This window comes from Syngnathoides biaculeatus, chromosome 5 (assembly GCF_019802595.1).
Source record: "Syngnathoides biaculeatus isolate LvHL_M chromosome 5, ASM1980259v1, whole genome shotgun sequence".
NCBI lineage: Eukaryota > Metazoa > Chordata > Actinopteri > Syngnathiformes > Syngnathidae > Syngnathoides > Syngnathoides biaculeatus.
In genome coordinates this window covers 9194579-9220501 of record NC_084644.1, presented here as the reverse complement: position 1 = coordinate 9220501, position 25923 = coordinate 9194579, and the positions used below count along the sequence as shown (strand labels likewise).

At 41.2% G+C, this 25923-nt stretch overlaps 1 protein-coding gene across 4 annotated transcripts in view; it reads right to left on the bottom strand.

Annotated features, from left to right (window-relative positions):
* The window catches only part of satb1b (SATB homeobox 1b), a 78296-nt gene that overhangs the window by 51049 nt on the left and 1324 nt on the right, over window positions 1-25923 (bottom strand). For 2 of the 4 annotated variants that reach the window (XM_061820113.1, XM_061820114.1), the window contains exons 2-5: window positions 21658-21906; window positions 12093-12269; window positions 11026-11152; window positions 3570-3693 (exon numbers count right to left, since the gene is read on the bottom strand). In XM_061820113.1, coding sequence (XP_061676097.1) covers window positions 3570-3693; window positions 11026-11152; window positions 12093-12269; window positions 21658-21877 — 648 coding nt within the window. In that variant the 5' untranslated portion in view covers window positions 21878-21906. The remainder of the gene's footprint in view (window positions 1-3569; window positions 3694-11025; window positions 11153-12092; window positions 12270-21657; window positions 21907-25923) is intronic. The other 2 variants (XM_061820115.1, XM_061820116.1) reach the window with 1 other exon arrangement.

The following is a 25923-nucleotide window of genomic DNA, read 5'->3' as shown; positions in this document are numbered from 1 at the left end:
CCGAGTGCATCCCAGATTTGAAAAAAATCAGCCCTCCAAAGTCAGTTTCGCTTAGCAACATTAATTTTTCTAGGAATGCCCGTCACGAGTTAACCCACAAAAAAAAAAGTCTTAAGAAGCAAAACCTCAAAACACACAGGAAACTGCAATTTTAGTGGCAATCCTTCAAAAGTGAACTTGTCTGGGAGGTTGCACCCTTTGGAATTCAAAGAAAAGTCATGAAACATGGAATGTACTGTATGTTTTTTCATCATAAGGAGACCAACAAAAATATTTAGAAGAAAACCACGTCTGAATAGACATGCCAAGTTAGCTATGTCATGTGGTTTGAAATCGCCATTTTGGGGTCATTTCCAGTGGTCTTTAATGACAAATTTTGGGGAGATTTTGTATGTTGCTACCAAATTTGAAGCACATACGGTATATTAGATAGATAAACAACACTTTATACCATTTTGAGGACTTTCATATACTCCCCCCCGCCTCCTCCAAAGGGGGGGGGGGGGAATCATACAGTTTCACTTACAGTAATTTCCAGCCTATAAACCGCAACTTTTTTCATACGCTTTCAACCCTGCGGTTTTTTTGTGCATTTTTTATATCGGCCGTAAGGGGGCACTCAAGCGGAAAAGGTGAGACAGACCAGTGGAATATATGTGTAGAGGAAGTGACTTTTACCGTTTTTTTTTTTTAACTGGTTCTGTTAGCACTGTGCTAGGGTTAGCGCTGTGCTGGCATGTTGCCACTGTGTTACAGCCGCGTCTCTGATTTTTACCGGTATGTTTTTCTTTAACCGGCCCTGTTAGCACTGTGCTCGTGTGTTGCCGCTGTGTTACTGCAGCGTTTCAGTGATTTTAACTAGTATGTTTTTTTGTTTTTTTTAACCAGCCTTGTTGGCGCCGCATGAGTGTGTTTCTGCTGTTGCAGCAGTTTATTTTTTTACCAGTATGTTTTTTTTTAACCATCCCTGTTCGTGCAACTGTGTTGTTGCTATGTTAACACAAGCCAAGGTATTAAAACTTTGAAACTCTTTCTGTATACTGTCTTTCTTTATAAGTATCTCACGTTCCAATGTGGGTACTTGTGGGTTATACATAGGTTCGGCTTATGTATGTACCAAATGGTATTTCCTTTACAAATGTACTGGGTGAGGCTTAAAACCAGGTGTACTCTGTAAACCGGAAATTACAGTAGTAGTTTGAAATTTGGAAGATGCTGTTTATTATGAGTAGACACATTTTCAATATAGTATTATTATTATTATAATATTAGATATTTTGTGGTCAATTTGGCCTTTACCAGGGATGCTTCAGTGTTTGCCCCTGAAGTCATTTTCACTTAATGACGTGAAATTTGTCTGATTGCTCCCAAATTTGAAGCACATACACTAGATAGATGGGTGAGGCTAACAATGGCCGCATCATTTGTGGTTTTCAAAGCTTGACGAATTATCATAGAACTCAAATAAGTCAGCTACAGAAGGTCACATTAACCAGACGTCACAAAAAACAAAAAAAAAAACCACTAAAATAATTGAACAAACCCAAAAATATAGACACTGCTCTCCAACCACACAAACAAGCATAAGAATAGAAATGTTGTTAAAGTCATAAAGAGATAAGTTGAAGCGACTGGAAAACTGAAGCATTCTTCAATTTAATTTGAAATTAGTGTGTATGTGATGATAAAGTGTGTGTGTCTGTGTGAGCATGCATATGTGTGTTTACAAGCGCGTGTGTGTGTGTGTACGTGCACACACGTGCGCACTCTCTTCTGAGCCTTCTTCACATATGGACAGTAAACAGGGTGATTACCAGACTGGGCTGGGCTCCGCCTGAACGCCACCCGGGGACTCTTTACATCATCAGCACACTGCTCCTGCCCAGCTAAACACACAAATGCGCTGCCGCAATGCTAAGGCGCACACACACACACACACACACACCACACACACACACACAACCAAAGGCATACATAAACTACAATCATGCACGCGTTGCGCACACACACACACACGCAGACACAGTGCACAAGAGAGTCTCCAGGTGAGCATATATCTGCACTAGCTTGAGAGGAGATCTGGTTCCGCATACACTGACAATATGCAACAGAACGAAACACAGTTTGGACTCACATTTTGTGTACGTGCATTGAACTAACTTTGCATTGACACGCACACAGACGGACAGACAGACAGACAGAAATGCAGACAGAGAGATATACGGCCATTTCATTGCAAGGAAGTCCAGATCTGCCGCCGTGTTATCGCGACTGGAGGGCCTGTTGAACACGAATTATGCATACTCAACACACATACCGAGTGTGTATGTACGGGCAGCCATTGCAGAGTAAGTTGCGATATTTTGCCAACTATAATAACACGTTTGCGAGATAATGGGATCAAATGGAAGAAAAACATCTAATGTCAAGAATGTTCGATTAAGATTCTAATAAATCAATTCTTCTGAAGCTGGAGTCCGTGAGCCATCATTTTTATTTGCGGGTCCGAAATTATTCACATTCAATTATCTTGTTGTATAATTTTAAGTGCATACATAGATTTGGGGAACAGTGGGCAAAATAAAATAAACAAAATAAACCAATGACTCCTCCTACGGCGGTTTTGGGCCAAGAACTAGCGATGTATTTGTTCTTTTTTAGACAGTAAAGGGTTATTTTCATAATAAGAGGCTTAATAGGCTAATAAAGTTGTATTTTTGAAATTCACTAGTTTAAATGATACTCTTTAATCATTAAATTTAGACTTTGTCATAATGTTATGACCTTATTAGAAGTATACGGCTTTTTGTTAATACTACGACTTTTCATCGCAACAAAACAAGTGTCTGTCTATGTAGGACTCACCCAAAAAAGATTCGAACTTCTACCCGGGAGCTTCACTTCTGGTTTAACTGTGCATAATAATCCATCCATCCATCCATTTCCTTTGCCGCTTATCCTCACAAGCGTCGCGGACACTAAATTGCCCCTAGGTGTGATTGTGAGTGCGGCTGTTTGTCTCCACGTGCCCTGAGATCGGCTGGCGACCAGTTGAAGATGTACCCTGCCTCTTGCCCGTTGAAAGCTGGGATAGGCTCCAGCACTCCCCGCGACCCTTATGAGGATAAGCGGCTCACAAAATGGATGGATGTTCTTTTTTTCATTGGTTTTTACAGCATACAAGCACGAATCAATTGAGAAATGTGAAAAAAAAATGGATGGACGGATAATAATAATGAGAAATTCGCTTATTTCTGTCTATCAAATGTACCTTTCTTAACAAAAAATTAACAAAACAAAAAATGAAGCTGTTTATTGACGTAACTGCAATGAGTTAGGTTTTCAGTGTTTCTGGAAAAAACAAAAATGTTCAAAATACGCTTCATCGGCCGTTCGGCGCTATTGCAATAGATCAAACTCGGGGCATTTGATAATACTGTAATAATAAATCAAGGATAAAATCGAGACAGTGGTGCAGGTGTGTGTGCTTTTGTGCAGCAAAGCCAGGATATTGAGCTAATATTATTTTTTGGAAAGGGGGGGGTAATAAGCAGACCGGGCTTCAGCACCTGTGATAAGGGGCATTCTTTAGCCAGAGAGCTCTGATTCATGTCTTTGAGTAACTCCTTGAGGGCGTTTCTTACTGTAGAGTGGCTCCATTGCTCAGGTGGCAGGTCCTCCAGCTTAGGACAACTGTGGAGGGGAAAAATAAAGAGAAAAGTGGGGTAGGGGGACGGGGGAGTTGGGGCGGGGAGGGGAGGGGGGGCATTTGAGAAGATAGGAATAATGAGAAACAATTCAGATGGAGAGCAGGCAGATAGCACGGATAGCACTGATTCTATCTTGAATTAAATTACATGAGGCGCAATTGAATGTCCGACATGATTTAATCTTCATTTAAGCGTTGGGACAATTCCCTGATATGTGGGATAATAACAGCAATCTTTTGAAATCTGCGGAATAACACTGACCAAAGACACGACACGGTCACGTCGTGTCACCCTATGATGAAGGAGACTGTAGTTTGCCGAAAATAAGTGTCGGGTCAACCTTGTTACTAATAATATCAAGTTGTGCCTTGACTTAAAAGTTGAATTGCTTGCATATGCTTGTATCTCAAATCACCTTCCCCTATGTATATGAATCACAAGAGCATCAATTCGTTCCAGACACCAATAAAATCCCAACAAATTCTGAACACATTTACTTATTTATATTTTTTAATAAAGGCAAAATTGCACTTAATAGTATTGTACTTGATTTTAAAAATACAGCAATATCATATCCATTCATCCATTTTCCGAGCCGCTTATCCTCACAAGGTTAGCTAGAGCCTATCCCAGCTATCTTTGCGCAGGAGGCAGGTTCCACCCTGAATTGTTTGCCACGCAATCGCACGGCCAATGGAGACAAACAAGCATTCACACTAACAGTCACACCTAAGCAATTTGCAATTTGGAGTTTCCAATTAACACGGGTTTTTGAGGTGGGGGAGGAAACTGGAGCACCCGGAAAAACCCACGCAGGCACGAAGAGAACTTTGAGAGTGTTCGCCTCAGAGTTCTGAGGACCGCGGCTCAAATCCCTGCCCCGCCTGTGCGGCATTTGCATGTTCTCCCTATGCCTGCGTGGGTTTTCTCCAGGCACTTTGGTCTCCTCTCCCGTCCCAAAAACATGCAACATTAATTGGACACTCTAAATTGCCCCTAGGTGGGATTGTGAGTGCGACTAGTTGTTTGTCTCTATGTGCCCTGCGATTGGCTGGCAACCAGTTGAGGGTGTGTCCCACTTCCTGCCCGATGATAGCTAGGTTAGGCTCTAGTTCTCCAACGACCCTTGTCAGGATAAGCAGCTCAGAAAATGGATGGATGGATGGATTTTTCCTTTTGTTTTGTGTTTGAACTTCAAATGGAAATGGCAGTGAACACTTGACATGCTTTTATTACGTATTGTTACTAAAGGAAAAAGTCTCTCATGTCCAGTCCTTATTTAGTGTTTGTGAGTTTGATTTATTTATTTGTCACCACTTCTCTCCAGCGGCGTTACATGAAAAGCTTGGCAATAACCAAAAATCTAACCTGCAACTCGAAACAGAAAGCCTTTTTTTTTTTTTTATCAGAACTCGAATATATCATAAATTGGGGTATTGAATCCAACGTACCACTGTACTTTCAAGAGTGCGTGTGCAGCATGAGTGGGTATGAAGTGGCAGATTGAGCAGTAAAGAAAGAGAAGCACCACCACTACCATCCACCCCTCCTTCTCTTCCCCTCCTCCTTCCTTCCATCCCTCCTCTCATTTTTCCTGCTGCAAGCGCCCCTCCAAGACAGACAGATTTCATTTGGCGCATCAAGCAGATGCATCTGGAGATTACTCTCTCTCTCTCTTTCTCTCTCTCTCTCTCTCTCTCTCCTCTCTCTCTCTCTCTCTCTCTCTCACACTCCCTCTTTCCCTCTTGCTCACTGGCTTTCATATTCTCCCTCTCCCTCTCCTGATTGTTCTGATTAGTTAATTACTTTATACAACACATCTGCTGGATTGATGCATGAATTATACATCAGCTGCATGTGGCCACCGCCGCTATTATTTTGTCTTACTTTTACCTTCTCACAGTGCGCTGCCAAAATATTGGCCACATGTCTTCAACATTCAGGTGGGGGACGAGGATGGTTGAGATAATGGGAAAAAGAACAACAAGGTGCAGGGAATGTAAACACAAAGTCGATTAGCATGTTGGCTCATGCTAAACTGGTGTCGGTTTTCCTCCTACTGGGGTAGCTGCGGGATTAAGGGAGTCAAATTTAAGACCTTTACTTTCTTAAATGGGACTACATGGAAAGAAATTTTGTTTTGATATATATACTAATCCCCCACAATATCACGGTTCACTTATCTGGGATGTAGTGTAACATATTCGCCACCACAAAGGCGCCCGGGATCGATAATGTTTATCCATGCCAATAAGTGCTGCTCGTAGCCGTTGCGGATTCTGTTAGGAAACTGTTAGGAACTCTTCAGTTTACAGGACTTCTCCACAGGTCGCATGCCGTTTCTGATTGGTGATCTTGGTGGGACACAGATTATAGAGCTCGTGCATGTGACGTCATCATTTTCACGGCGCCATATTGCCGGTCAAACAGAGCTGCTCGACATTGTTTGAGACATTGAACCGGAGGAGAATATTTACAATACCCGAGACCTGTTGTGCTGTTGGTTGTCACAACAGGCGTGACAGATATTCAAACAGATCATTCTATAACATTTCAGCTGAAAAGACCACAAAATATCGATGGATTTCGGCAATTAAACGTGACGGATGGGGCCCAACCAAAATGCACACACGCCTGTGTGGCGATCGCTTCATTTCAGGTAAGTATTATTCTTCTCAATCTCAAATGACCAAAAAGTATTTATAATCCAAAAGTGGCTCATTTGAGAACAATGCGTATTAAAAAAAAAAAAAGTGTTCCGCAGAGGTTTACGTAAGTTAAGTGTGGCTGCAATCGGTTCCGTGTACGTTCCAGGGAGACCCTAACTCCGTCCATCTCCTTTTTTTTTTTCAATCATAGTTAATGAATGAGAGTTTGTGTAAAATTGGGGGTCATTTATTTAAATATTGGTATTTATATTGACTACTAGCAGAAAAGATCGATGGATTCCGGCAAAGGTTAACGTGTGGCCGAACACGCTTCCGCGTTCACGAGCAGTCAAAACCGTCACTATGTGGGATTTATTCCTGATGAGAACAGATCCAGCAATTGTTTGTATGCATCCAGAGATTTAAATGCTTTCAAACTCTTCCGTGTAAATCTTGACGACTTATTCACCAGATCCATGTATAGATCGAGTTGTCCAAGACAAACAGAAGTGGGTTAACAGTCCAATTTCTTATCGGCGAAAAAATTTACTTCGGCATTAAATACCGGTCCTCTATACCGACTTTATCTAATTTTTCCACGTACCGTCATTTATTTTCACCTTCTAAATGTCTGACGGTATCGGACAAGACTGGGCGTCGTTCTATAAAACGTATTTTTGCGTCATCTTCAACCGACTTAGCACTGAGCAATGCTTAGCTTGACCGGCAATATGGCGAGGTAAACAAAAGTCACGTGATTTTACGACGGAGGTGCACGAGCTCTATAGGTCAATTGGGATCGCTACAAAAAAAAAGGATTTGGTGATCACATAATTCACAAATCTGAAATCACAATTTTGATCTAAAATTATAAACCATCCAACCCAACCCCTGAGTTGAGTTAATTTTTGTTTATAAAGGAATTTTTTTTCATGGATTTTCAAAGCATACTCTTTAATTGTAATGGCCTCGCATGTAGAAAAGTTGAGCCACTGTTGCCAATACACTTTTCAGCTATTTTTTGAACACCGGGGGAGCAGTAAAACACAATCACGATGAGCACACTCACACAAGCGTTGCTGTCAGGCAAAACTCACACCCAGAAACTCACATGCACACTCACCGACATCACACGGCACCCCACTAGGCCCCACCTCTTAAAGGTCATGCATACACCCAGACGCTACTATACATAGTTCAAACACATTTATTTGTGTTTAAATATATTGGCAATGACTTTAAAAAGAATTTTAAAGAATAAAAGGTAAATAAAGTGAATTATTATTCTATTAAAATATTCTATGCTATCACGGCGCTTTACAGAGGCTCACATTCACCCATTCATAGACGACAGGCGACTGCTGCCATGCGAGGCGCTGCAGAGCCCACTAGGAACTATTTAGGCTTCAGTATCTTGTCCAAGGACAGTCTGACAACGGGCACTAGACAACACACTCTACCAACCAAGCAACAGCTTCCAAAGCTTCTTTTGATATGGGTTGTTTTCACTGACGTCACATTTTTTGCTGAATTACCCATACACCACTGCGCGCCACCATTTAATCTCCCTACCTAATGCCTACCAGTGTGGTCGCCTCCGGACTGCTCTCCGTTCCTGTTTGTGTTTTTGTGTTTCACGGGCGTCTCGGGACCCAAGTACACAAGAGAGGACTTGCTAACCATCAGATAGTCTTCTTATGACTTTGTTTTGACAACTCTCACCAATTCGCTGAAGCTTTTTCCAGAGTTGCTAGCCGGCGTGCTATTCAAAGCCTCGTACACAAGTTCTGGTGCGGGAACGGGGGCGTCGTCTAACGCTGCCGACAAAAGACTTTGGACGTTCCGCGGCTCTGTCTGTTTTTCACGGAGACTTGGATTTGTGGACGATTGCCCGACGCTGCTATCCCGCTAACCCGGTCTCAACCTCCGTCATGCTGATGTGTGCTAACAAGCTTAATTGATACTCTTTTCAGAAGGCCAACATTACAGTTAAGATCTTTTTTTTTGTTCATCAATTGACAGATTTGATAATTTTGTGAAATACTGGATTTGTTTATTCTTTTGTCTTTCTGCCATTGTCATCAAATTTTAAACAAATAATAAACATTTTGCTTCGCTTGTGGTGAGCTAATATACAGGTTTTACTTTTTGAAAAAAAAATGGAATAAATGGAGTCTGCCTCAATGTTAAAACAATAATATTCCACCGCCTTTCGTTTTCCGTGTTAGCATACAGGTAAGTGCCCATATATATATATATATATATATATATATATATATATATATTTTTTTATATGGGCACTTATTTGCATGCTAACACAGAAAACAAAAGGCGGTAGAATATGCTTTTATATCATCGGGGAACGGTGCACGGACGTTACAAGCTCTAAACACACTTTTGTTGGCTACAAAAACTTAACTATAAAAACTAAGACTGATAAGACTGAACGAACCATTTACGAAGTGTCTTGAGCAGACAAGTGTCCGATCCCACTGCTCCTCCTTCGTGATTTCTGTCACATAGAGTAAAAGATCAAGGGCACAATACTGCGTCTTTGTGACGCAGTCCTGAGTCCCATGATGTGTGTATGCCACGTAGCCTAATAGTCAGTCTGGGCTTGACGTGCTGTCGGTCACGTCTTCAATAAATGCTGTTAAAAACATAATGTCATCCACCTCGCGTATGTACGAGTAACGGAGCTCAGTGATGAAAAATGGCCGCCGTCCGAGGCAGCCCAACGGGTGACGTCACGTGAAAACAACCCATTGGATCAATGGGAATTTTGGCCCTCGACATAATGCGAGTGTGTTCGTATATGGGTTCCCAAAACTGGAAGGTGAGTGAGAGAGTGCCGACACCTTCCACGCGCACACAACACGCGCGGTGGGTATTCCGCGGCAAATTGGCGAGAAAAGTCTGGAGGGGAGACGGAAGTGAGGAAGAGGAGGATGGCTAGTCATGCATTGAAGGCCAGCATGGTGGAAATAAACACAACCTTCTGTGTTCCCGCTGTGTGTGTGTGTGTGTCTTTGTTGATGAAGGTGGGAGACAGAAAAAGGAGGGAGGCAAGTGATGGGGAAAAAAAGGGGAAGAGCCGATCTCCAGAGCCCTACGGAACACTGGCTAAGCATGCAGCTGGCACTGGTTCAACACCAGTACCACTTGGATGATTTTACGTGTGTGCGTGTGTGTGTGTCTCACACCTACATTACGCATACATGGCTGGACATGCCGTATTTTAGCCTGTTACAAACGATTTAGGGAAACGATTGGAAATAGCCGCACAAGGTCACATTCCAACTTCAGACCTAACCTTGTTATGTTTCAAAAGAAAAGAATACAAATGAGGCCAACGGAAGTTATTTCCGAATGTTTTGAGAGATTTTTTTTTTTTTCACCCGCAACATAAAAGCAAGCTTTTGAGTGGACAGACATGTTTAAACTAGTTATTTCATTCAGAGTATTTTTTTGTGTGTCACGCGCTTCAATTTGTCGTGCTAAATCAGTCTTTAAATGAATGTACTGACAGTCATAAAAGACACCACTTGATGGTCCTAAGTCGCGCTCCATTGAAACACACCTATTTAAAATTTTAAAAAACAAAAATTCTAACAATACTTTCTACATTATTAATTCTTAATGAATGTCACAAAAATGTTTAGTATTCAGAAATGACATTTTAATAATATCAATATCTTATCTATATTTTTAATTCATTAAATTTACTTCATTACATTAGAGGAAAGCAGACTTGAGTTGACATGAAAAACAAATTTATTTTCTGACCACTCTAAAGAGAAATATTTACATTTCGAATCAGAATCATCTTTATTCGCGCAGTATGTCAGAACAGAGAAGGAATCTGTCTACGGCAGTTGGAGCCGCTCTGGTATGACCTAAGTGACGACAACAGACAGACAGTTGATTGAGACATCCAGATATTGCGGTAACAGTCACGGCGCAACAAAGACTGCTTGTAATCTGGCAATGATGGAACTCTTTTTTTTTTTTTTTTTTGAGTCCTCTAGCATTTAGCGCAGTTAGAGTGCCTACAAGAGCACGAGTCCAATGCAATGACTATTGTGCAAAGGGCTTCAAGAATTCAAGGAATCCATACAGTTTAAAATAAGTCTACATTTACAAATAAATAAATAAATGAAATACTTTATACCTCAAACAAATGCATTCCTTTTCAATTCAAATCCATTGTTTGGTGCAAAATACAGGGTGTGTGTGTATGACACATATGAAATATAAGAGTGTATAACACTATAATTATACTATAATTTCAAAATATTTATTTCTTAAGAAATGTATAGAAACAAAACAACAAGGTTGGAAAAATAATCTAGCAGTTTGCATTTTAGGTATTCTACTTTTAATCAAAATGTCAAAATAATGACTATAGCATATATATATATATATAATTCAAATGTGACTCAATGAAAGCTACTTCAGCTTTAATTACATTTTTGTTCCTCTATTTATTTATTTTTCTAACTTTTCTAACTTCAAATCATGACCCACACCATGAGAGGAGGATTGACAGGGGTGTCTTCACTTTATATATCTCCTGTAGTGAAAGTGTTGTGAAAGGTCAAGTGTGTGTGTGTGTGTGTGTGTGTGTGTTTGTGTTTGTGCGCGGATGTGACTGTGCATGTGCTAACCTGTGCAGCTGGATCTTGAGCGTGACCACGTGGTAGACATCCTGCAGCATGTCAGCCACTGTGGCGTCGGGCGCATCTGTCACGTATGACAGAGGGATGGGGTTCCACTTTCCCACCTGAATCATACCTGGTGGAAGATCAGGGCACAGTTAGGACCAGCTATATTGGAATATCAAATTTAAACTCGACTTGTTTTTTCACCAGTGGTTGATTTTGACTTGTATACCAGTTAACACTAGTCAACTGTGACTTAAAACATAACGTACAGTTAAAGGCAACATTGTTTGTTTGAAAATGAAAAGGTACACCCTGAACTGGTTGCCGGCCAATCGCAGGGCACAACGAGACAAACAGCCGCACTCACATTCACACCTAGGGGCAATTTAGAGTGTCCAATTAATGTTGCATGTTTTTGGGAAGTGGGAGGGAACCGGAGTGCCCCGAGAAAACCCACTCAGGCACGAGTAGAACATGCAAACTCGACACAGGCAGGTCCGGGATTGGCTGGTTGCCAGCCAATCGCAGGGCACATGGAGACACACAAGCCTCGCATTCATAATCTTTCCGAGGGGCAATTTAGAGCCTCCAATTAACAAGTTTTTGGGATGTGGGAGGAAACCGGAGAGCCTGGAGAAAACCCACGCATGCACAGGGAATACAGGTGAGGGCAGGATTCGAACCCCGGTCCTGAGAAATGTGAGACCAACGCTCTACAACTGCACCACCTTTCCGCCTCACACATACATATACATAATTGGTTAAACTAAGCAAATGTAAAAAATGGGAGTAGATGAGGAAATTTTACCGTAAATATTTGTGCAGTTTGTTCACCTACAGCCCGAAAACTGAAAAACTGAAAGGGATTTTGTTTTTAATGACAAAATATCCAAGTCTACGCCTATCCAATTTTTAAAATTTATTACATATAGGATTTAATACTCCCCAAGAGGGGTTGCGTCAGGAAGGGCATCCGACGTAAAAACTGTGCCAAACAAATATGAGCGTTTCATCTGAGATAACGCGGTGCAACAAAAGCGAGACAATGAAGAGACGACGACGGCGCTTACCTTTGGCCTGGGCGGCCGAGCTGTGCGAATAGCCTAGCGAGAGGAGCGCCATCTCGATGAGCTGATTGAAGAGCATGTCCTTGCGCACCAGCACGAACTCAGCATGCTCCTCCTTGCTGTCGAAATCCATGGGATTCTCGTAGTGCTCCACCACGCAGAAGACGGGCAGCATGTTGCCTGCCGTCCACACCACACACACACACGGCAAACCTTCAATGACCGATTGCCGGATCAAGATCATAAAAAAAAGAATTTATTTTCTTTTATGGGACAATTTTTACCTTGACCCGACGACTATTTGTCTCGCTGGCAAAGCGAGGAATCAAACACACTTTGGCAGAGAACCAAGTGCAAAGTAACACATACTGAAGCTCATTTAAAGGAAAATTCCGGTGGTTTGGAGTAACAATGTATCCAATAGGTCATGTAAAATGTACTCTATCTTGATAATGTCATGTCAAATCTTTTCTCATTTGATAGGGTTTTGAGTAGATTTTTATCGACAATTAAAAACTTTCAGGTGCTCCGCGAGCTCGGCGGGGAGTGAGCTTGCTCCCCACCGAGCCCCGGAACGAGCTCGTCAGACTCGGCGTCATTCCGCCCGACGAACCATCCGAACATTCAACATTATTTACAGCCACAGGTTCAAATCTGTATGGAAGTATTCCTCCGTCTTCCCGATCAACCGATACTGCTATGTAGGTCATGTGACTCGCGGTCAATAAAAATCTTCTCAAAACACTTATTAAATGAGAGAGGATTTAACATCACATTATCGTTACATGACCTATTGGATATATTGTTACTCCAAACAACCGGAATTTTCCTTGACTTGATATTAGTGGTTTTTAATGCTTTTTTTGTCAGTGTAAAATAGAGGAATAGCAGTCTGCGTGTGTGACAACAAAGGTTTTGGAAGACCAACAGGATGTGAAAATTGGAGATACTGTATGATGTTTTCAGATACTTTTGCCAATATTCTGGTGTCATTCGTCAGCTGGCTCATTAATTGATTCCTATACCGTATATTTTGAGAGATACATATTCTTGCTGTTGGGGTGAATTATTATGGGATTAGTGGTCTTTCCCCAAATTGTTATTTACCATTATTTACACGCAATAATAACCAATACAACGTGTTGAAAATAGCTCGAGGACAACTATTAACTCTTGAACTCTTGACTGTCAGTGAGGTGCTCTAAAACTCCGCCTCATCCTCACTCTGTGGGAGCCGTGGGGCAGAATGTCGCCTCAAAACTGAAAGTAGTCTAAATAGAAAATAAATAGTCAGCCTATCCTACAGAAGTACAGTGGTCACCCAAGAAGAGAGGCGTGTGCTGGTTAATTTCCAGCTATTAAACCGCTCAGTCAGATCATCGTTTTAGCGATTTCTCATGGACATAAGATCTTTGAGAGTTTAGGAAGATGATGTAACTGGAGTGAGTTGTGGAGAGCGCCACTATTTTGTTAATACATTCATGCTATTCAGTCTACCTCTTAGTTCAGGTACTACCTGATTCTTGGAGGATGACGAGGGACGACGGAAGCGTAGCATTTTTTTTTTTAAATTAAACAAATGCTTCACTTGCGACTCAAAAGGCTAAAGAAGTGGACGTTGTTGGGAGCGCTACGATTTTGTATGTCAGCAGGCTACTTCCTATTTCTTGGAGGATGACATAGGACTCTACCAATTTGGATTCTGGAATAAGGGGAAGGTTTCTATTGTGCCGCTTATCCTCACAAGAGTCGCGGGAGTGCTGCAGCCTATCCCAGCTGTCAAAGGGCAGGAGGTGCGGAACAACATGAACAGGTTGCCAGCCAATCGCAGGGCACATAGAGACAGACAAGTAGTTGCAATCACACCTAGTGGCAATTTAGAGTGTCCAATTAATGTTGTTGTTGTTTTTGGGATGTGGGAGGAAACTGGAGTGCCCAGAGGAAACCCACGCAGGCACGGGGAGAACATGCAAACTCCACCCAGGCAGGTCCGGGATTGAACCCAGGACCTCAGAACTGTGAGGCCAGTACCTTCCAGCTGATCCACGTGGCGCCCTCTATTGTGATTCAAGCAGTAAAATTTTACAATTAAATTTTCATCTATTTCCTAGTTTTTGGATTGCACTATATGACAATGAGACTGCACAATTTTGGATTCTTTGGCAGGACGAAGAGTATTCGTGAGAATCTGCTGTTGGTAAAATACTGGCCTCTTTGTCGGGATAACCTTTGGGTCCTTGTTCAAATGTGGCTAAACGGTCAAATACTGTGCAAATATCACTACAGTTGAAAATTAATACAAAAGAAACACCGTTCCCAAAACCAGATAAGTACTTTTGAAACACATTCCGATAAAGCGTTGAGTAAATTAGACCTAGTCCGTGTTCTCACACTTTTTTTTGTCCTCTGCCTATTAAACTGACATCACGTCCTAATATTTTCCAATCCGTGGCATTCCAGAAGATGCTCACAGAGCCCTGGTAAAACAATCAATCACCCCACAGATGCCAGGGAATGTGCTGAAAGGGCTGCTTTTCCTCCTGCCTCGATTTTAATAGATAAAGATCTAACAATAAAGACTGCTGTGTAGGTTCATTTGAGAGGGGCGGGCGGGGGGGGGGGATCAATACCGGCTTTGTTTCCCGGGTAGCCTGCAGACGGGCGGCGGTAAATATTGTTCCGGCGCTTGGACACAATGCCCGCTGCGGGCCCTCTCGCCAAGGCTTCGGCGAGGCCCTTCTGCCAGCGATGATGGAGGTGAGGAATTAGGCTCTCTCAGTTGGAGCGCCGCAATCACGGATTAAAGACGAAAAGGTAAAACAGCCCATCCGAGGACGCTTTCCCAGCCGACGGGTGCTAAACAAACCCAATTTTGCGGTGTAAAAATTCAAAAAGAACAAAAATGACGCTAGCGGAAGGAGTTTCATTTCAAATTTCTGTTAGACTTTGAAAATATCTTTCTAAAAAACAGATATTTCTAAACACAAAACACAAAAATTGGATAAACATAACTTCGATTGGAATAGAATAATTACATTTCCATTGCTTCTGTTTCGAACAGACACACATACACACATAGGGGCATTTGTCCGAAATCAAATACAGTAAAGCCTCAGCTCTCAAAAGTCCCCGTTTTCGGAAAAATCGGTTTTCGAAGGAAAATTTCGAGATTTTTTTGCTTCTGTTTTCGAACAAAAATGGGTACTCAAACCCCCCCGACAAAACCCGGAAATAACATACTGCGCGGCCATACCAACTGACCCACGACGGGCTTTCCTGTGAATTCCCACGCCGCCGAAAAAAACCGGTAATAACGTAATGCGTGCGGCGCAAGCAGCTGATCCACCCACGACGCGTTTTGTTATTGTCAATCGAACGCCCCCCGATTAAAAACCCGGACATAACAAACGCGTGCGGCGCAACCAGCGCATTTTTGTTATTCTGTATAACCCAGCCTCTGTACGCAGACGTGTACCGGTAGTGAGTGGTAGTTTTTCTTCTTATCGAGGACTCCCGTATTTACCCCCAATCATGGCTCCAAAGAAGGCAAGTTGCTTGTTTAAAGTTATTCTGTACTTTTATCAATAAAAAAAGTTTACAAGGCCGGGGGCCGAGTCGCTACAGATACGGCAATGCACTTCGAGCCTAGCGTAGTCTAATACTAAACCATACATTTTCAGAAAATATATATATATTTCTTAAATTATTTTATTATATAAGGTATTTAAACTTTACATGTATTTATAGTATGCAGTTTTATTATCAGGAAAAGCTAAAAAAATGCTTTAAAAAAAGACCATTATTTTTTTTTTTATTTTTAGGCTTGGAACGCATTATTTCTTTTTCCATTCATTGTAATGGGAAACATCGATTCGGTTTTCAAACAAATAACTTCTCGAACTTTTTTCTGGAACGGATTGTGGTCGAGAACCGAGGCATCACTGTAATCTGTAAACCATTTCAATGTTAAGGATGAGAAATAATATAAACGGATTGGTCACTGATGGAGTAGTGGTACGCACGCCGGAATTCAGTGCGGGCAGCTCACTGATGGTGTCAATAGCTGCCCTGCGACTGACTGGCAACCAGTTCAGGGTGTAGTCTGCCTTTCGCCCGAAGCTAGCTGGGTTAGGCTCCGGCTCTCCCGTGATGGATGATATCATAGTTGCTAGAATAGTTAAGGTTTAAACTCAAGTTATTCATGTCTTTCCTGTATTCAATTGAATACACTAGAAAGATAAGTTAGTAAATGTTCACAAATAAATATATAATGTTCATCAAATTAAACACAAAATGTCTTGTTTTGGTGGCACGTTAGGTCAGCTGGAAAGCGTTGGCCTCACAGTTGCGTGGACCCGGGTTCGATCTGGGCCCCGGCTGTGAAGGGTTTGCATGTCCTTCCCGTGCCTGCGTGGGTTTTCTCCGGGCATTCCGGTTTCCTCCCAAATCCCAAAAACATTCAACATTAAGTGGACACTCTAAGTTGCCCGTAGGTGCGATAGCGAGTGCGACTGTTTGTCTTGATGTGCCCTGCGATTGGCAGGCAACCAGTTCGGGGTGAACCCCGCCCCCTGCCCGTTGACAGCTGGAAGAGGCTCCAGCACTCGCCACAACCCTCGTGAGGATAAGCGGCAAAGAAAATGTATGGATGGATGCATTTATTTGTTTGTTTTTATTGTTTGTTTGTCTGTCTGTGATTGGTTGGCAACCGGCTCAGGGTGTACACTGCCTCCTGCCCGATGACAGCTGAGATAGACTTCAGCACTGCCACGACCCTTGCGAGGATAAGCGGCTAAGAAAATAGATTGATTGGGGGGGGGGGGGTTCTCTCTGGATGGGAGAGTTTCATCTATCGTAGATGCGCCTGGAATGCCCCCTCTGTGAGGAACAAGAGTTCAGTGCATTGGCATTCAAAAAACAAAAACATTCTGCCACACAATTCCTGCCGTGGGACCTTTTCTCAAAGACGGTGGCGGAGGACTTGGTCCTTCCACTCAGAATGATGGAGGTGAGGAATTAGGCTCTCTCAGCTGGACGGCCCCGGTCCCAGATTTAAAAGGAGCTACGGCGGGGGGAAAAAAATGGCCCATCGGAGGACGCCTTCCCAGCCAAACAAAAGCCACAGTACTTGCGCCAAGTGCAATTATGACTCTCGCAACCTGCAGGTTTTTCAAACTCATTTAAAGAAGGAAAACAGTGCAACTATTAAAAAAATAAAAACGTTTTTTTTGTTTTTTGGACAGCTTTGGCGGAGTAGAAGAATAACGATGTCATAATCGCAAAATGGTTCTTGGAGGATGGGAAAATTGTGGGTGGCCAAACAAAGAAGTCTTTGTTCATTTGAAAATTATAACCTTAAGTAATTGGTGTAAACAATATAGATAGATAAAAACAATACCTTTACAGTCAATAAAGGAAAATTTGCCATATTAATTTGGTCTGGAAAAAATTAAGAGACCTTAAGAAAATTATTGGGTTTATTTGTTTTACTTTTGTGTTATATGAACATTTTTGCTTTATCCTATAAACTTTTGAAAACATAACTCCCAAATTTAAATTCTGAAATTTACAGCATTGTTTCTCAACTTTTCATGCCAAGTCTCATTGAACCACTGGAAAAAAATACATAGACCAAAATTAAAATAACAGAAGAATATTTAGCTTAAGTGTTAAAAAACAAGACAGATGTTTTATTTCCAAAAGGTCTACTTAATATAATTGTTAGTTAACACTGCACTTAAATATAGAGAACCAAAAAAGTATATATGTAAGACTGATTGATTTTATGCACTGTAATATTGCAAGGGATATGTAATAATGATTCGCTTAAAAAAATTCTAAAAGTTTAAAAAGAAAATGCACTGAAAGATTAAGAGGTGAGGTCACCCCCAAATGTGAATGTTTTTAAATCCATGTTGAAAACTCTTCTTTTATTCTCATATTTTTTAGAATACATCCACTTTTTGATCATATTACTTGCACTGTATGCAGTTTTAATTGTCATTTTTTAAAATATTTTGTTTTGTCATTTTTATTGTTTTTATCCCGTTTTAAATGTTTTATCTCTGTTTTCAAATGCCTTTAATCGTGTAAACCACATTGTGTATGAAATGCACTATAGAAATACATTTTCTGTGAATTGTACTAAAAATGTTAATACATCTGAATTGGACTTGGGCAGTAATTCTATCAACCAATTTTTTAAAATATTTTTCAGACCTGTACACACACAGTAACATTAATGAGGAAATATAAAAACTAAGACCAATAGAAGAATTGTTACCCCAAAAATTTCGAGCCCTAGAACCAGCAAATTTTCTGAACTCGATTTGAAAAAACAAAACATTGCGAGTAATTTTTAAAAAATCTGCCCCCCCCCCAAAAAAAACAAAAAAAATTTGGAGAGCTTTGGCGGAGTTGAAAAAAAAAATAACAAAACAATGTTATGATCACAAAGTGGCTCTTGGGGGACGGGAAAATCGCGGGCGGGTAAACAAAAAAAGTCAGAGGAGCGATGACACAGCAGCAGCGGCGGCAGCAATGCAGCACGACACGGGGATGATTCTCACAGTGCTCCTCTGTTTGCCGTTGTCTGCCACAATAAGTGTGTGTGTGTGCGTGTGTGCATGCTGCGATGACTAAAAGATCATTGTGACGAGGCTTTAAGAGTTTTGGAGCGCATGCATGCAGGGCACTGTTGAATTGGGGGGGGGGGCGACGGGTGAGAAGTGGATGGGGGCGACTTTCGCTGCCAAAAAGTACCATTGGATTCCACTCTGTGGCCTTCTTCTTTTCTTATTTATGGACCAAATCTTTATTAAATCTACAAATTGTTGAGGCCATAAACCCCCCCCCCCCAAAAAAAAAAAAAAGACTCGGCTCATCACACGTTTCCAATTAACAGTAAATCTCAGCTTGTTTACGCAAAACAGCTGGGAATTTTTGCAATTTATCATGGAGTCAGTCACACTGTATAGATTTTAACCATATAATCATTGGCGTACTGTTGATAAAAAGTTGGCTTTAAAAGTGGTTTTCCACACGATGATGATATTAGGGTGCAACATACAAACAAAAAAATCAATATGACAATAAATTGTATCATTATCTTTTCTGATACATTTTGGGTACTACAGCATCAAATTTGGATTTCATGCTCTGAATTTATGTATTTGGCATAATTATTATATATGGACACAAGATTTCTATCATCTTTCTTATCTTTGCTTTCATGTTGAATTATGTGACACTGTGATTGCTTTTCATTTCTTCTCAATTACAGTGACAGTCCCTGGAAAGTGAATTCTGAGATTTGTTTCGAAAAACACGATGCTTGTTTAATGTCTGATGAAAACATAACACTATTTCAGTTTAGTAGATTTTTGAGGCGCATGACTAAAACTGCGCGCAGTGATGGGCATCCAGCATAAGTTGCCCCTTCCCCACTATATCGAGCTCATGCATATACGTCGGCGAAGTCACGTGACTGGGCATACTGCCGGGCAAGCAAGGCATTGCTCAATGCTAAGTCGGTTGGAGACGTCGCGAAAATTCATCTTATCCCGCGATACCCAGAGATGTGTCCGATTCCGTTAAACATTTAGAAGGGGATAATAAGCGAAGAAACGTGGAAAAATGAGAGACACTTGGCATAGAGGACCCGTATTTAATGCAGAAGTCGATGTTTTCGCCGATAATAAATTGGACTGTTAATCCAATTCCGCTTGTCTTGGACAACTGGATCGACACGTGGATCTGGTGAGTAAGTCGTTGAGATTTACACGGAAGAGTTTGAAAGCGCATAAAAGTCTGGACGCATACAAATACTTCGTTGCTGGATCTGTTCTCAATCAAGAATAAATCCCACATTGTGATGGAGCCAGTCAGATTTTTTTTCAATACAAATACCAATATTTAAATAATCGACCCTTTGTTTTACACAAACTCGCCATGGAGTCGGCTCCTCCGTACACGAAGCGTGTTTCGGGCACACATTAAACTTGGGTATACGTCTCTCCGTGACAGCTTTTTTTTTTTAAATATGCATTGTTCTCAAATATCTCCAAGGCATATATACAAAAAAAAAAAAAACCGCTGGGATAGGCTTCAGCCCCAGTACACAGAAGCGTGTTGCGGCCACACGTTAACCTACGTAAACATCACTGTGACCGACGGTTTTCTAAATATGTATTGGACTCCTTTGAGAACAATGCATATTAAAAAAAAAAAAAAGTACACAAGTCACAAGTAGAAGCCACTTGCCTAGTTGCAACATTCTAGCTCCCGCCCTGGTTGGCATTGTCATGAAAATCATATTAAACTTGCATCAACTGCAGTAGTGGGCAGGGGTGAGGTGTTGGTCATGAGACGGGACCGCACCCCTCAAAAAAAGCTATGATTTGTGGGGCCTTGAGATAATGACGTGTACAGACGGGGTGCAAAAGTATGGCCCACTTCATTCTTTAATCAACACCAGAGAGCTCATTTCTTTGTGTGAATTAATGTCATTGAATAATCTGTTAATTGGTTTACTGTAAATACAAAGTACAAATGTGTCCCACTTATAAAATTTTAAAAATCCAATTGAAATAAATAAATACACAATTTAATATACATTAAAGGTTTTGTTTTTTTTTACTTTGATGAAAAAAATTCAAATGCAAAAGTTGGCATCTTCATTTTTGTGAATTGTTTGTGTCTAAGTGCCCTGCGATTTGCCCGCAACCAGTTCGGGGTGTACCCTGCCTCCTGCTAGAGGATAGCTGGGATAGGCGCCGGCACTCCGACACTTGCGAGGATATGTGGCTCAGAAAATGGATAGATGAAGTAAAATGAGTTTTCTATTCCCTAGTCTAGTTTCAAGTTAAAACTAATAATTTTCATTTATGGTATTCTGGGCTAATATCCATTCGTCCATCCATCCATTTTCTTCGCTGCTTATCCTCACAAGGGTCACAAGAGTGCTGGAGCCTATCCCAGCTGTCAACGGGCAGGAGGCGGTGAACACCCTGAACTGGTTGCCAGCCAATCGCAGGGGACATCGAGACAAACAGCCACATTCACAAACCCACCTAGGGGCAATTTAGAGTGTCCAATTAATTTTGCATGTTTTTGGGATGTGGGAGGAAACCGGAGTGCCTGGAGAAAACCCACGCAGGCACGGGGAGAACATGCAAACTCCACACAGGCGGGGCCGGGATCGAACCCGGGACCACAGAACTGTGAGGCCAACGCTTTACCAGGTGATCCACCGTATCGCCCTAGGCTAATATAAAAGAAGCAATTATAAGGATAATTTGAAAAGATATTTCCAAAAACGTCTTTGATGGCCTTTCATTGCAAAACCAGACAACTCCAAGAAAACGTTTTTTTTTTTGTTTTGTTTTTTTCCAAAAGTCCAAAACTTTCCCACAACTATCAAATTACACTGAAAATATGCATTACGCTTTGTCAATAACAATCCACAACATGACTTTTTAATGAGTTAATGACAAGTCTTTGTTGCGCCACGAACCGCGACAATGAGCGGTGTTGAAAGAAAGTCATCCATCCGGTAAAAGCAACATACCTCGCTTGTGGCAGGTCTTCAGCAGGTGATTGGCAGGCTTGTAGGGCAGCCCCGCCAGCTTGGCGCCGGTGCTGCCGAGCCTGGCCCGCCCCAGGGGGCTGCCGTTCTGCTCCATGCGGGGCAGCTTGGCCGGCGGGGGCTTCCCCTCGGCAATGCTGTTGACCAGCTCGGCGTTCTCCTTGCCCAGACACGTCTCGCTGAGATGGTCCATCATCATCATCTCAGCAACCCTCGACTCGCTGCGGTCACCTGCGAAGACGCGAGAGGGATGATGCCTGCCGCCAGGGGTGTCAAACTTGTTTGACGTGACGGGCCACAACGTAGTTACTGTATAGCTGCCAAGAGGTGGCAAAGGTGTTTGTAATCCTTGCTAAAGTAGAAGTACAGATACTTGTATAGAAAAAAAATTAGAACAAAATACTGGTAACAGGAGAAGTACTGACTCAACCTGTGTACCTACTGTAAGATTAGGACCACTTTAAACTGTTAGCATACTGTCTGTTAGCATATTGTTTGCCCGTTAGCAACTGAGCTAGTAGCTTTTAAAATAGTTCCATACCATAGGGCACAAAGTAAAATACTTATCACTATGACCTCTGTTACCATTAGAATTGCATCAATTCTCATAACAAATGGAATATAACCCCAAGGGAAAATACAAATACCTTATCGTGTCCCAGCGTGTTCATCATTTAAAGGTCAAGTGCCATGAAATGGATGATTTTTAGTGTGTTATTAATGAAAAAACGGCAGCCGGTATGGACTTATCCGTTTTTTCATCACAAAACATGATTTTGACGTACACGGGTTCCTCTCGAGGGATTTTTTTCGAGAAGAAGCAGGAAGTGACGCACAGGGCAGGAGCGCCCTCAAGCGGACTCGTTTGTTTCTATTAGTTTTCCCTAGCTCGCTGTTCCTTCGTGTTAGCCAAAATGCCGGACCGTTCCATTGCTGGATATTGCTCGAACACTCGGGAGGATGAATTTACCCTTCATAAGTTTCCAAGAGACCCGGTTTGTTGTGAAAACTGGATTGCGGGGGTGCAAAGGGCGAGAGCTTTGTGGGTTCCAAATGACAGGTATTTGCGTATACAGCTACTAAAAAAAAAAAAAATAATAGTTTAGGGCGGACCACGTAATCAGTCTCTAATAACGTAACAAAAGATCCACGTACGTATGACAGGCGTGATAAATGTGGCGATGTGCGCGTCGGACGGCTTCCGCGTCGGGCTCTGTTGTTAGTTAGAAGTGATCCGCATATCATCTAAATATTGCCCGGGATACTTCACTCGATTGTGAGATGTTGTCTTCCTCGAAAAGAGCTTCCATGTCTGAAGGGGCATGTGCCATAGTTAGGGTGCACCGCGTGTTTTCAACAACGAATGTCCCAGTGTGACGTCACGGACAGTAAATGCAGCCAATATGGGGACCACTTGGATGTCGAATGACACTTCCTCAACTTTGCGCATGGATGACGCGCTCTCCGATCATATCTATTTTTTCGTGTAGACATTGAAGTGAATAATCTTATATGTATTTTTCATCTCAATATCTATTTTAGAATGTTTATAGTGATGACACTTGACCTTTAAGTTCTCTTGGTAAATGTTAGCATCATAACTGTTAGCATGATATCAATTGTAACTAGCAATAGTACGCAATCTCAGGGGAAACTTTACAATCCTTATCTGTGCCTTTGGATTTTGTTGGTACTCAGGACGCTATGTTGCTATTTGTTCATAACAACAGTTAGCATTTTTGCAAAAGTCATTCAAAATTGGACTATCATAAGTATCATGAACTATCATCTTTTAGTTGAAGTCAAACTTTAAAACACTTCCTATCATTTGTAAAGTTTTAACAGAAATCAAGGAAAATTGTGGGAAGATTTTCGCACGGCACGTAAAATGACGCAGTGGTCCGGGTAAGGCCCGTGGGCCTTCAGTTTGACACCAGCGTGTTAGTACAGCATTCGGCCTTGTCTTTTCTGTCATGTTTTTTTTTTTTTTTTTAAACAGTGCATTTGTTATGTACAGACATCCACTGATAACGCCTACAAGATGTGGGCCAATCAAGCCTTCTTTTTTGTTTTTAAAGCGAGAACGCTTCATTGACAGGGCGATTCTGCTTGGATACGCACAGCACAGTGCGAGGTTCTGCAGCCGAGCACGCAGGGTTGAGGCCTGGCTGGGGTTTGGTGAGGCTGAGCATAAGTTGTTGAGTCACCTCGCGAGGGAATGTTGCCGTGTCACAACTTTATAGGCGTGGACTATAATTGTTACTTCTTCAGTCAGGTGGACGCTGAGTGCGCATAAAAAAAAAAAAAAAAAAACATACCACGAAATCTTTCTTTTTCGCTTTTCAGGAATGGCGGAAATGCAGCCCGCCATGCACTTTTTGGGCGTGCGTCCATCATGTTGGAAAGAAAACATCTATTATTTATTATTCATGTATTTTTTTCGGGGACCACAGAAAATGTTTAAATCCAGAGGATAGCTGCTCTGCACCAGATTTGAGCTACGTGGCTAATTTCCATCTGCAGTCCCTCTGGCAGGCGAGAAAGAAAATTAAGAAAAGTGTAAGAGAAGGTAAAGAGATTAGGAGTGGCAAATTGTAAAAGCACGTATGCAGTACACGCACATGTTATATCAGTCAAGCCTGTACAGTAATTACTGTAGGATCCAGATTAATAAACAGTCGTTTTAAGAAATGTTAACTCCTTGCAACTATTTTTATTTCATTTCCAAGATTTAAAAAAACTTTGACCCACACCATGGTTTCATTAGCAAAAAAAAAAAAAAAAAAATCAGAAATTTAAATAATCCCTCAAATCATTGTTGCTTCAAGAAGTTTTAAATACAGTCATTTTTATTAATCATATTTGATAACTTTCTAGCTTTAAAATGTGTCCATTTCACCTGGACTGAAAAAGCTGATAAATAAATTCAATGGCAATTTTGTTTTAGGGAGTTCTAATTACTTTTGACTATTTTTTAAATTGTAATTCTATAACTTTTAAATGGGTCAATTTGACTTGACCACTTATTATTATCCAAAAGTGTCAGATATTTTAAGAAATAATAATGAAATAAATGTTGTTTTAAGAAGTTTTAACAATGTTTAACTTTTTTTATTTCAGTTTTTTAACTTTCAAATGGGTCAATTTGACTTGAGCCCTTATTATTATCCAAAAGTGTCAGAAATGGTAAGAAATAATCATGAAATAAATGTTGTTTTAAGAAGTTTTAACAATGTTGAACTTTTTTTACATATTTATATATTATATATATTTTTTTTTTTACTTTCAAATGGGTCAATTAGAATTATAACATGACAGAAAGCATAAGTGGAAAAAGTTAGGTAGGATGGATCCAAACATCATTGAGGAGAGGTCGAAACTGGAAATATGTTTTTTTTTTTTCCATACTTCGAAGTTATACAAACAAACTAGGCTACTTTAAATATGCCCTGCGATTGGCTGGCAACCAGGTGTTGTTGCATAAAGTAGGGGTGGGACCTATTAACTGTGATTAATTACTTGCAAACAAACTAAGTCATTTAAAAAAACACATTTTAATTGCATTTTGTTTTGCACAATACGGAACACTTGTCAGTGCACGATTTCCTGGTACACCGATTACGCTGGCGCACACATAAGACCTCGGCTCCATAAATGCAGGAATTGGATTAAACTCGGTTGCTAGGGCTGATGGGAGGCAAATTTAATTTAAAGAAAGAAAAAAAAATAAAAAAGTACCCGATGGAAGCCTTCATAAGCGTGGTTTTGTGCAAATTGCAAAAAAGGACTTTTCATACCACCAAAACACATCAACCGCCCAACATGTGATCCAACTTTTCAACTGAAATGCAGAAAAGAGTAATACTGTTCTTTAAAAATTGTCCGAAAATGGCGCTTTAAATTCAAGTCTGTTTGATTATAGACGGGAATATTTCCCATTCATTTTTCTACTGTTTTGCATTGAAATGCAACTAAAAGCATTTTTCCAGAATTAGCAATATTCCCGTTTCAATGATTTGATTCAGCCGTCTGCTAAAATCCATTTGAACCGTGTCGCTTTTTCAGAGAAATATTGTTATACGATTAAAATGCACATTAATTGGTGACTCTAAATTGACCCTAGGTGTGATCGTGAGTGTGACTGTTTGTCTCTATGTGCCCCGCTTATTGGCTGGCAACCACTTCAGCGTGTACCCCGCCTCCTGCCCGATGATAGCTGGGATAGTCTCTGGCAACCCCCGCGACCCT